This window comes from Oncorhynchus mykiss, chromosome 22, assembly GCF_057628025.1.
Source record: "Oncorhynchus mykiss isolate SJ-2025 chromosome 22, ASM5762802v1, whole genome shotgun sequence".
Lineage (NCBI taxonomy): Eukaryota > Metazoa > Chordata > Actinopteri > Salmoniformes > Salmonidae > Oncorhynchus > Oncorhynchus mykiss.
In genome coordinates this window covers 43,773,131-43,785,604 of record NC_143043.1, presented here as the reverse complement: position 1 = coordinate 43,785,604, position 12,474 = coordinate 43,773,131, and the positions used below count along the sequence as shown (strand labels likewise).

Here is a 12,474-nt window from a genome sequence, read left to right as displayed (position 1 = left end):
CTCCCACTGGTCAAGATACACGGCAAATATACAACCTGACAGCTAATATTTACTCATAAAAAGTCAAGCAAATTTTACTGAGTTGAGTTTGTTGACCAATCATGTAGTGGTCTAGGTAACAGTAGTAGTGTTGTATTGCTGCCTACCACTAGGTAACAGTAGGAGTGTTGTATTGCTGCCTACCACTAGGTAACAGTAGTAGTGTTGTATTGCTGCCTGCTACTAGGTAACAGTAGTAGTGTTGTATTGCTGCATACCACTAGGTAACAGTAGTAGTGTTGTATTGCTGCCTACCACTAGGTAAAAGTAATAGTGTTGTATTGCTGCCTACCACTAGGTAACAGTAGTAGTGTTGTATTGCTGCCTACCACTAGGTAACAGTAGTAGTGTTGTATTGCTGCCTACCACTAGGTAACAGTAGTAGTGTTGTATTGCTGCCTACCACTAGGTAACAGTAGTAGTGTTGTATTGCTGCCTGCTACTAGGTAACAGTAGTAGTGTTGTATTGCTGCCTACCACTAGGTAACAGTAGTAGTGTTGTATTGCTGCCTGCTACTAGGTAACAGTAGTAGTGTTGTATTGCTGCATACCACTAGGTAACAGTAGTAGTGTTGTAATGCTGCCTACCACTAGGTAACAGTAGTAGTGTTGTTTTGCTGTCTACCACTAGGTAACAGTAGTAGTGTTGTATTGCTGCCTGCTACTAGGTAACAGTAGTAGTGTTGTATTGCTGCCTGCTACTAGGTAACAGTAGTAGTGTTGTATTGCTGCCGGTCTCACCTCTTTGCTGGGGGAGAACTCCAGCAGCAGATTGCATAGTGTAGAAGAGGCCATGACCAGCACTTCGTCTGGAGCGTTCTGTAACAACTACACACAGAGAGAGAAGAGTACCTTCAGTCTTAATAATAGCCCCAAATATTGGCCATTTCCTCTGCAGCTTACACAAACATGATGTGACTATATAGAGATGTAGAGGGTAATACTAGAGTACAGACCTTCATAAGGGGTTTCCATACTGCGTGGTCATGAAAACTAGTCCTCAACTGCTGGACTGACCGGGACAGACTGTGAAGACACCTGGACACAGAGTGAGACAGAGGAAGAGTCAGATATCTTAGGTACAAGGAGATCTTCATAGGCTAAGAGGGAAACAGTTTCAATATACAAATTCTTTGACTCTACGGGTCAACTGGACCCTGGTCGCTTCCTTGTACGAAATAGTTATTTGGTTTTATAGTGGTAGGGCCTCTATACTACGTTAGGGGTATCTTGTATTTTACAGACTAACACCACACATTTTGTGACAGTCAAATTAATAAAAGCATGAAAGGAAAATAAAAATGGGCAGGGGGAATGAAACACAGGCAGGGGTAATGAAACACAAGCAGGGGTAATGAATTAAACACGGGCAGGGGTAATGAATGAAACACAGGCAGGGGTAATGAAACAGGCAGGGGTAATGAATGAAACACGGGCAGGGGTAATGAATGAAAGACAGGCAGGGGTAATGAAACACGGGCAGGGGTAATGAATGAAACACATGTAGGGGTAATGAATAAAACACATGTAGGGGTAATGAATGAAACACATGTAGGGGTAATGAATGAAACACTGGTTGGGGTAATGAATGAAACACTGGTAAGGGTAATGAATGAAACACTGGTAAGGGTAATGAATGAAACACTGGCATGGGTAATGATTGAAACACTGGCATGGGTAATGATTGAAACACTGGTAGGGGTAATGGATGAAACACTGGTAGGGGTAATGAATGAAACACTGGCATGGGTAATGATTGAAACACTGGTAGGGGTAATGAATGAAACACTGGTTGGGGTAATGAATGAAACACTGGCATGGGTAATGATTGAAACACTGGTAGGGGTAATGGATGAAACACAGGTAGGGGTAATGAATGAAACACTGTCTAGGAGGTAATGGAACATTAAGCGCAGAGAACTGAAAGAAGGCATAAATCTTATTGCTTGTGTACGTGTTTGTTTACTGTCATTGTTGGTGTTTGTTAGTTATTATATGTTTGTTACATTTAGAAATTCAGATATATGTACTATTTGTTAATGATGTTTACCTGAAAAAAGGAATATTATATAATTAAAAAATTATATGTAGACACACACGTCAAAGGTTTGGACACAGCTACTCATTCAAGGGTTTTTCTTTATTTTTACTACTTTGTAGAATAATAGAAGACATCAAAACTATAGATATGGAATCATGGGGCGCCAGCGTAGCCTAGTGGTTAGAGCATTGGACTAGTAAAGGTTGCAAGTACAAATCCCCGAGCTGACAAGGTACAAATCTGTCGTTCTGCCCCTGAACAGGCAGTTAACCCACTGTTCCTAGGCCGTCATTGAAAATAAGAATTTGTTCTTAACTGACTTGCCTAGTTAAATAAAGGTTAAAAAAAATAAAAATGTAGTGAAGATTAACAAAAAGTGCTAAACAAATCAAAATATATTTTATATTTGAGATTCTTCAAAGTAGCCACCCTTTGCCATGATGACAGCTTTGCACACTTCTTTTAACCCGCTTCATGAGGTAGTCACCTAGAATGCATTTCAATTAACAGGTGTGTCTTCTTAAAAGTTCATTTGTGAAATGTATTTCCTTCTTCATGCGTTTGAGCCAATCAGTTGTGTTGTGACAGGGTAGGGGTGGTATACAGGGGATAGCCCTATCTGGTAAAATACCAAGTCTATATAATGGCAAGAACAGCTCAAATAAGCAAAGAGAAACGACAGTCCATCATTACTTTAAGACATGAGGGTCAGTCAATACGGAAAATTTTAAGAACTGAAAGTTTCTTCAAGTGCAGTCACAAAAACCATCAAGCGCTATGATGAAACTGGCTCTCATGAGGACAGCCACAGGAAAGGAAGAACCAGAGTTACCTCTACTGCAGAGGATACGTTCATTAGAGTTACCAGACTCAGAAATTGCAGCCCAAATAAATTCTTCACAGAGTTCAAGTAACAGACACATCTCAACATCAACTGTTCAGAGGAGACTGCGTGAATCAGACCTTCATGGTCAAATTGCTGCAAAGAAACAACTACTAAAGGACACCAATAAGTACAAGAGACTTGCTTGGGCCAAGAAACACGACCAATGGACATTAGACCGGTGGAAATTAGTCCTTTGGTCTGGAGTCCTAATTGGAGAATTTTGGTTCCAACCGCCGTCTTTGTGAGACGCAGAGTAGGTGAACGGATGTGTGGTTCCCACCGTGAAGCATGGAGGTGGTGGTGTTATGGTGTGGTGGTGCTTTGCTGGTGACACCCTCATGATTGATTTAGAATTCAAGGCACACTTAACCAGCATGGCTACCACAGCATTCTGCAGTGATACACCATCCCATCTGGTTTGGGCTTAGTGGGACTAGCATTTGTTTTTCAACAGGACAATGACCCAACACACCTCGAGGCTGTGTAAGGGCTATTTGACCAAGAAGGAGAGTGATGGAGTGCTGCATCAGATGACCTGGCCTCCACAATCACCCGACCTCAACCCAATAGAGATGGTTTAGGATGAATCGCGCCGCAGAGTGAAGGAAATGCAGCCGACAAGTGCTCAGCATATGTGGGAACTCATTCAAGACTGTTGGAAAATCATTCCAGGTGAAGCAGGTTGAGAGAATGCCAAGTGTGTGCAAAGCTGTCATCAAGGCAAAGGGTGGCTATTTGAAGAATCTCAAATATATTTTAATTTGTTTGACACTTTTTTGGTTACTACATGATTCCATGTGTCATTTCATAGTTTTGATGTCTTCAATATTATTCTACAATGTAGAAAATAGTCTAAATAAATAAAAACCCTTGAATAACTAGGTGTCCAAACTTTTGACTGGTACTGTGTGTACACACACACACACACAAAAAAAAATCAGGCTCTAGCCAGAATAGAAAGAGGAGTGGAAGGCCCCAGTGCACAACTGAGCAAGAGGACAAGTATATTAGGGTGTCTACTTTGAGAGACAGATGCCTCACAAGTCCTCAACTGGCAGCTTCATTAAATAGTATCCCGCAAAACACCGGTCTCAATGTCAATAGTGAAGAGGCGACTCCGGGATGCTGGCCTTCTAGGCAGAGTTCTTCTGTCCAGTGTCTGTGTTATTTTGCCCATCTTAATCTTTACTTTTTATTGGCCCGTCTGAGATATGGCTTTTTCTTTGCAACTCTGCCTCGAAGGCCTGAAACACGTCGCCCTGCGACGAACCATCAAACAGGCAAATACAGGGCTAAGATTGAATCATAGTACACCGGCTCCGACGCTCGTCTTATGTGGCAGGGCTTGCAAACTATTAAGCACAGCCACGAGCTGCCCAGTGACACGAACCTACCAGATGAGCTCAATCACTTCTATGCTCGCTTCGAGGCAAGCAACACTGAGGCATGCATGAGAGCATCAGCTGTTCCGAACGACTGTGTGATCACGCTCTCCGTAGCCGACGTGAGTAAGACCTTTAAACAGGTCAACATACACAAGGCTGAGGGGCCAGACAGATTACCAGGACGGGTGCTCCGGGCATGTGCTGACCAACTGGCAGGTGTCGTCCCTGACATTTTCAACATGTCCCTGATTAAGTCTGTAATACCAACATGATACAAGCAGACCACCATAGTCCATGTGCCCAAGAAGACAAAGGCAACCTGCCTAAATGACTACAGACCCGTAGCACTCACGTCCGTAGCCACGAAGTACTTTGAAAGGTTGGTAATGGCTCACATCAACACCATTATCCCAGAAACCCTAGACCCATTCCAATTTGCATACCGCCCAAACAGATCCACAGATGATACAATCTCTATTGTACTCCACACTGCCCTTTCCCACCTGGACAAAAGGAACACTTATGTGAGAATGCTATTCATTGACTACAGCTCAGCGTTCAACACCATATTGCCCTCAAAGTTCATCACTAAGCTAAGTATCCTGGAACTAAACACCTCCCTCTGCAACTGGATCCTGGACTTCCTGACGGGCCGCCCCCAGGTGGTGAGGGTAGGTAGCAACACATCTGCCACGCTGATCCTCAACACTGGAGCTCCCCAGGGGTGCGTGCTCAGTCCCCTCCTGTACTCCCTGTTCACCCACGACTGCATGGCCAGGCATGACTCCAACACCATCATTAAGTTTGCAGAAGACACAAGTGGAGCAGGTTGGGAGCTTCAAGTTCCTTGGTGTCCACATCACCAACAAACTAGAATGGTCCGAACACACCAAGACAGTCGTGAAGAGGGCACGACAAAGCCTATTTCCCCTCAGGAATCTAAAAAGATTTTGTATGGGTCCTGAGATACTCAAAAGATTCTACAGCTGCAATATCGAGAGCATCCTGACTGTTTGCATCACTGCCTGGTACGGCAATTGCTCGGCCTCTGACCGCAAGGCACTACAAAGGGTGTAGTGCGTACGGCCAAGTACATCACTGGGGCTAAGCTGCCTGCCATCCAGGACCTCTACACCAGGCGGTGTCAGAGGAAGGCCCTAAAATTGTCAAAGACCCCAGCCACCCCAGTCATAGACTGTTCTCTCTGTTCTCGGTACCGGAGTGCCATGTCTTGGACAAGAAGGCTTCTCAACAGTTTTTACCCCCAAGCCATAAGACTCCTGAACAGGTAATCAAATGGCTACCCGGACTATTTGCATGGTGTGCCCCCCCCACCCCAACCCCTCTTTTTAAGCTGCTGCTACTCTCTGTTTATCATACATGCATAGTCACTTTAACTATACATTCATGTATATACTACCTCAATTGGCCCGACCAAACAGTGCTCCCGCACATTGGCTAACCGGGCTATCTGCATTGTGTCCCACCACCCACCAACCCCTCTTTTACGCTACTGCTACTCTCTGTTCATCATACATGCATAGTCACTTTAACTATACATTCATGTATATACTACCTCAATTGGCCCGACCAAACAGTGCTCCCGCACATTGGCTAACCGGGCTATCTGCATTGCGTCCCACCACCCGCCAACCCCTCTTTTTACCCTTCTGCTACTCTCTGTTCATCATATATGCATAGTCACTTTAACGATACCTACATGTACATACTACCTCAATCAACCTGACTAACCAGTGTCTGTATGTAGCTTCGCTACTTTTATAGCCTCGCTACTGTATATAGCCTCTCTACTGTATATAGCCTCTCTACTGTATATAGCCTCTCTACTGTATATAGCCTCTCTACTGTATATAGCCTCGCTACTGTATATAGCCTCGCTACTGTATATAGCCTCTACTGTATATAGCCTCTCTACTGTATATAGCCTCTCTACTGTATATAGCCTCTACTGTATATAGCCTCGCTACTGTATATAGCCTCGCTACTGTATATAGCCTCTACTGTATATAGCCTCTCTACTGTATATAGCCTCGCTACTGTATATAGCCTCTCTACTGTATATAGCCTCTCTACTGTATATAGCCTGTCTTTATACTGTTGTTTTTATTTCTTTACCTACCTATTGTTCACCTAATACCTTTTTTGCACTATTGGTTAGAGCCTGTAAGTAAGCATTTCACTAAGGTTTACACCTGTTGTATTCAGCGCACGTGACAAATAAACCTTGATTTGATTTGATGTGATGGTTGCTGATAATGGGCCTCTGTAGATATTCCATTTTTTTTTTTAAATCTGCCGTTTCCAGCTACAATAGTCATTTACAACATTAACAATGTCTACACTGTATTTCTGATCAACTTGATGCTATTTTCATTATTATTTTATTTATTATTTAATTATTATTATTTTTAAATGAGCTTTTCTTTCAGAAACATGGACATTTCTCAGTGAGCCCAAACTTTTGAACGGAAGTGTATATATATATAAAATAGAGAGGAACAGAATGTGACAGGACACTCAGTGGAGAGCAGAGAAGTAGAGATGTGTTTTCCGTACCTGACGGCTGCTAGCCGCACCTTGATGCTGGATTCTGACAGGCCGCTCACTATCCTGTCCATCATATTCTCGGTCTCTGTGATCTGAGGAGGGAGAAACAGGAGCGGGGGGTTACGAGAAGGACACTTCTAAAAGTGGCTGGGTTAGGGTGGGTGTGTGTACTGTTGAAGTCACCTTCTTGCGGATGTCTTCATCGTTGGAGCCCAGTGAGGCGTACAGCTTGAAGGCAGCTTGCCTCAGCTCATGTGCGTGCTTCAAGTCGTGATCCAACTACAGATAAATAAACATTTAAATAAACCATTATTTTTAGGTAAGATTTTTGTCCAAATGAAGGACTGTGGTGTTCTTTTCTCATCACAGTTTCAGTGTTTTCCTGATGGTCACTATTTTCTCTGCCTTGTAAGACTGCCTGGCTAGGTTCAATGACTACAGTCCAGTGTCTCACCCTCTTGATGTCAGTGATGGCGCTGACAGAGCTGGGGTATTTGAAGTAGTCAGCCAGCATGGCCACTAGGTGGTCGGTTACACTGGCGATCCTCTGCAGCTCCACATCAGGCTCCATCAGGTAGGCCAGGGTCTCTGCCCCCTCCACACGCTCCTCCAACAGACGCTCCTTACTGCACATCCTCACCAGGCACGGCAGGGTCTACAGACAGGGGTGGAACCAGAGTTCTACATACAGGTTGGCATTTATTGGGATGACTCATGCACTGGAGGCAGCTCTGCAGGGTGGTCACTAGCTGACATTGCCACAAAGTCATCAAATCTGATTTTAACCCTAACCACACTGCTAATCTTGTGCCAAACCCTAAACTTAAATTATTACCAAAAAGCTACATTTTGTTTCCATAAATGCTTTACGTTACAGACAATTTTGGCTTTGCATTCTGGCCCATCTAGTGGAAACTGCTCTGCTTCCAGGACAAGATCCATCCCAATAAATGTCCGCACGCACGCACACACACGCACACACACACACACACACGCACACGCACACGCACACACACATCAGTATTAGATTGAGTCGTTAGATGAGTGCACAATGGTACAATCAAAATAGTATAATCACCTTTAAAACAATGCACCTGTCATCTGTTCTGATGGCTCCCGCTCGACACATGTATGTTAGACTGGGGGAGACAGAAAGAGAGAGAAATGTCACCTTCAGAAAGAAAAACACTTTCACACACGTAACTTCAGTCCGCAGATTCACACCTACTAGCACTTACGTCGACATGGTCAATCGCAGCACACTTAGTTTAATAGTCCAGTGAAACACTCACCACTTGGCTGCTGTGAGCTGCATTTCAATGGGCAGATTCCTTTGCAACATTCTGACAAATACCTGAGAGAGCAGATCCCCATCAACCAGCACTGAGAACAGAGAGGAGAACATAGATTTGTATCGTAGCAGCATAATACTATATTATGACCATCTGACAAGAGAGAAAGAGAGGGAGAGAGGGAGAGAAAAGGGAGAGAGGGAGAGAAAAGGAAGAGAGAGGGAGAGAAAAGGAAGAGAGAGGGAGAGGCAGGGAGAGAAAATGAAGAGAGAGGGAGGCAGGGAGAGAAAAGGAAAAGAGAGGGAGGCAGAGAGAGAAAAGGAAGAGAGGGGGAGGCAGGGAGAGAAAAGGAAGAGAGAGGGAGGCAGGGAGAGAAAAGGAAGAGAGAGGGAGGCAGGGAGAGAAAAGGAAGAGAGAGGGAGGCAGGGAGAGAAAAGGAAGAGAGAGGGAGGCAGGGAGAGAAAAGGAAGAAAGAGGGAGGCAGGGAGAGAAAAGGAAGAGAGAGGGAGGCAGGGAGAGAAAAGGAAGAGAGAGGGAGGCAGGGAGAGAGAAATAAAAAGGAAAAGTAGTCTTACCATTCACCAATGTCATGGAGACCTGAGTGTTCTCATAGGCCAGGACTGAGAAGCATTTTAATGCCTGCATTCGTACCTGTACGGCATGAGAGAACCAAAGAAAGAGAGATAGTGAGATAACAGGGGGGAAAGGGGAGAGAGGGTGAGAGAGAGGGTGAGAGAGAGGGTGAGATGTTAATACAATTCAATTCAATTCAAGTGGCTTTATTGGCATGGGAAACATGTGTTAACATTGCCAAAGCAAGTGAGGTAGATAATATACAAAAGTGAAATAAACAATAAAAATTAACAGTAAACATTACACATACAGAAGTTTCAAAACAATAAAGACATTACAAATGTCATATTACGTATATATACAGTGTTGCAACGAGAGATGTGAGAGATGAGAGATGGTTGAACTGAGACAATGGGTGAGTAATAGTTTCAAACAGTACCTTATAGGAGAGAGAGATGAGCATGGGAGCAATGTTCTGGATCGCCCCGTGGTTAAACAGAACCGTCTGATGCTCTGGACTCTACAGAACACACACATAACTGAGTCATTCCTCAGACAGACTAATTAACATGTCTTCTACTAGATGACCGTTTTAAATGTGTACTGCTATACTGACCTTGCAGCAGTGAGAGAAGATCTGGGTGATGTAGTCCTGCGTCCGCGGAGACCGACTCAGCAGGGACATCAAGTGGGGAATCACAGTGGGGTCCTGAAGGAGACAGACACTGTGACTGTCCACCCGGCTCAGAACACACGGCTCAGATTCAGAACACACGGCTCAGAACACACGGCTCAGATTCAGAACACACGGCTCAGAACCCACGGCTCAGATTCAGAACACACGGCTCAGAACACACGGCTCAGATTCAGAACACACGGCTCAGAACACACGGCTCAGATTCAGAACACACGGCTCAGATTCAGAACACACGGCTCAGAACACACGGCTCAGATTCAGAACACACGGCTCAGATTCAGAACACACGGCTCAGATTCAGAACACACGGCTCAGATTCAGAACACACGGCTCAGATTCAGAACACACGGCTCAGATTCAGAACACACGGCTCAGATTCAGAACACACGGCTCAGAACACACGGCTCAGATTCAGAACACACGGCTCAGATTCAGAACACACGGCTCAGATTCAGAACACACGGCTCAGATGAGTGCTAGAGAGAGCATGCTGTAATATTACGCTACACCCCTATGGATGTGTGTCAGAGAACAAGTGACTAAGACTTACAGTGTAGAGCAGCTGCACTGGGGTGACTGGACTGATGAAGACTGTCCTGAGGCAGCGAAGACAAGCCTCGATGAAGACCAGGTCTGGACATACCAGACCTGCATATACACAGAGAGCATAAGTAAATGATCAAATCACATTGTATTAGTCACATGCGCCGAAATGCTTTACTTACCTAACCAACAATGCAGTTAAGAAAAATAAGTGTTAAGTAAAAAATCAAAAATAAAGTAATTGAAGAGCAGCAGTAAAATAACAGTAGCGATGTTATATACAGGGGGTACCGGTACAGAGTCAATGTGGAGACTATATACAGGGGGTACCGGTACAGAGTCAATGTGGAGGCTATATACAGGGGGTACCGGTACAGAGTCAATGTGGAGACTATATACAGGGGGTACCGGTACAGAGTCAATGTGGAGACTATATACAGGGGGTACCGGTACAGAGTCAATGTGGAGACTATATACAGGGGGTACCAGTACAGAGTCAATGTGGAGGCTATATACAGGGGGTACCGGTACAGAGTCAATGTGGAGACTATATACAGGGGGTACCGGTACAGAGTCAATGTGGAGACTATATACAGGGGGTAACGGTACAGAGTCAATGTGGAGACTATATACAGGGGGTACCGGTACAGAGTCAATGTGGAGGCTATATACAGGGGGTACCGGTACAGAGTCAATGTGGAGACTATATACAGGGGGTAACGGTACAGAGTCAATGTGGAGACTATATACAGGGGGTACCGGTACAGAGTCAATGTGGAGGCTATATACAGGGGGTACCGGTACAGAGTCAATGTGGAGACTATATACAGGGGGTACCGGTACAGAGACAATGTGCGGGGCACTGGTTAGTTGAGGTAATATGTACATGTAGGTAGAGTTAAAGTGACTATGCATAGACAATAAACAGAGTAGCAGCAGCGTAAAAGAGGGAACGGGGACAGTGCAAATAGTCTGGGTAGCCATTTGATTAGCTGTTCAGAACTCTATGGCTTGTGGGTAGAAGCTGTTAATTAGCCTTTTGGAACTAAACTTGCAGCTCAGGTACCATGCAGTAGCAGAGAGAACAGTCTACGACCAGGGTGGCTGGAGTCTGACAATTTTTAGGGCCTTCCTCTGATACCGCCTGGTATAGAAGTCCTGGATGGCAGGAAGCTTGGCTCCAGTGATGTATTGGGCCGTACGCACTACCCTATATAGTGCCTTTGTAGTCGGAGGCCGAGCAGTTGCCGTACCAGGCAGTGATGCCACCTGTCAGGATGCTCTCAATGGTGCAGCTGTAGAACCTTTTGAGGATCTGCGAACCCATGCCAAATCTTTTCAGTCCCCTGAGGGGGAAAAGGTTTTGTCGTGCCCTCTTCACGACTGTCTTGGTGTGTTTGGACCATGATAGTTTGTTGGTGATGTGGACACCAAGAAACTCTAAGCTTTCAACCTGCTCCATTACAGCCCCGTCGAGGAGAATGGGGGTGTGCTCGGTTCTCCTTTTCCTGTAGTCCACAATCATCTCCTTTGTCTTGATCACGTTGAGGGAGAGGCTGTTGTCCTGGCATTGTCTCTGACCTCCTCCCTATAGGGCTGTCTCATTGTTGTCAGTGATTAGGCATACCACTGTTGTGTCATCAGCAAACTAAATGGTGTTGGAGTTGTGCCTGGCCATGCAGTCATGAGTGAAGAGGGAGTACAGGAGGGGACTGAGCACGCACCCCTGCGGAGCTCCAGTGTTGAGGATCAGTGTGGCGGATGTGTTGCTACCTACCCTCACCATCTGGGGGGCGACCCATCAGGAAATCCAAGATCCAGTTGCAGAGGGAGGTGTTTAGTCCCAGCTTAGTGATGAGCTTTAAGGGCACTATGGTGTTGAACGCTGAGCTGTAGTGAAGGAGTAGCATTCTCTCGTAGGTGTTCCTTTTGTCCAGGTGGGAAAAGGAAGTGTGGAGTGCAATAGAGATTGCATCATCTGCGGATCTGTTTGGGCGGGTTACCTTAGTGTTCTTGGGCACAGGGACTATGGTGGTCTGCTTGAAACATGTTGGTATTACAGACTCAGTCAGGGACAGGTTGAAAATGTCAGTGAAGACACTTGCCAGTTGGTCAGTGCATACTTGGAGTACACGTCCTGTTAATCCGTCTGGCCCTGCGGCCTTGTGAATGTTGACCTGTTTAAAGGTTTTACTCACATCAGCTGTGGAGAGCGTGATCACACAGTCTTCCGGAACCGCTGACGCTCTCATGCATGCTTCAGTGTTGTTTGCCTCGATCCCAGCATAGAAGTAATTTAACTGATCTGGTAGGCTAATGTCACTGGGCAGCTCGCGACTGTGCTTCCCTTTACAATAATATTTTGAAGATAAATACACAACGCAGAGGATGAGAGGACAAGAGTACTAAACTAAATATAGTACTAATGGTCAATAGGGAATTGTCAACGT

At 45.1% G+C, this 12,474-nt stretch overlaps 1 protein-coding gene across 4 annotated transcripts in view; it reads right to left on the bottom strand.

Annotated features, from left to right (window-relative positions):
- Nucleotides 1–12,474, bottom strand: part of LOC110501849 (armadillo repeat containing 8) — a 29,272-nt gene that overhangs the window by 8,722 nt on the left and 8,076 nt on the right. For 3 of the 4 annotated variants that reach the window (XR_016490645.1, XM_090216161.1, XM_090216162.1), the window contains 11 exons: nucleotides 10,032–10,129; nucleotides 9,401–9,493; nucleotides 9,224–9,304; nucleotides 8,787–8,862; nucleotides 8,212–8,302; nucleotides 7,998–8,058; nucleotides 7,374–7,574; nucleotides 7,103–7,198; nucleotides 6,929–7,011; nucleotides 996–1,077; nucleotides 781–867 (listed from right to left, as the gene is read on the bottom strand). Coding sequence is in view for 2 of the 4 variants with exons in the window: in XM_090216161.1 (XP_090072287.1) it covers nucleotides 781–867; nucleotides 996–1,077; nucleotides 6,929–7,011; nucleotides 7,103–7,198; nucleotides 7,374–7,574; nucleotides 7,998–8,058; nucleotides 8,212–8,302; nucleotides 8,787–8,862; nucleotides 9,224–9,304; nucleotides 9,401–9,493; nucleotides 10,032–10,129 (1,049 nt within the window). In the remaining 2 variants the exon portion in view is untranslated. The remainder of the gene's footprint in view (nucleotides 1–780; nucleotides 868–995; nucleotides 1,078–6,928; nucleotides 7,012–7,102; nucleotides 7,199–7,373; nucleotides 7,575–7,997; nucleotides 8,059–8,211; nucleotides 8,303–8,786; nucleotides 8,863–9,223; nucleotides 9,305–9,400; nucleotides 9,494–10,031; nucleotides 10,130–12,474) is intronic. The other variant, XR_016490646.1, reaches the window with a different exon arrangement.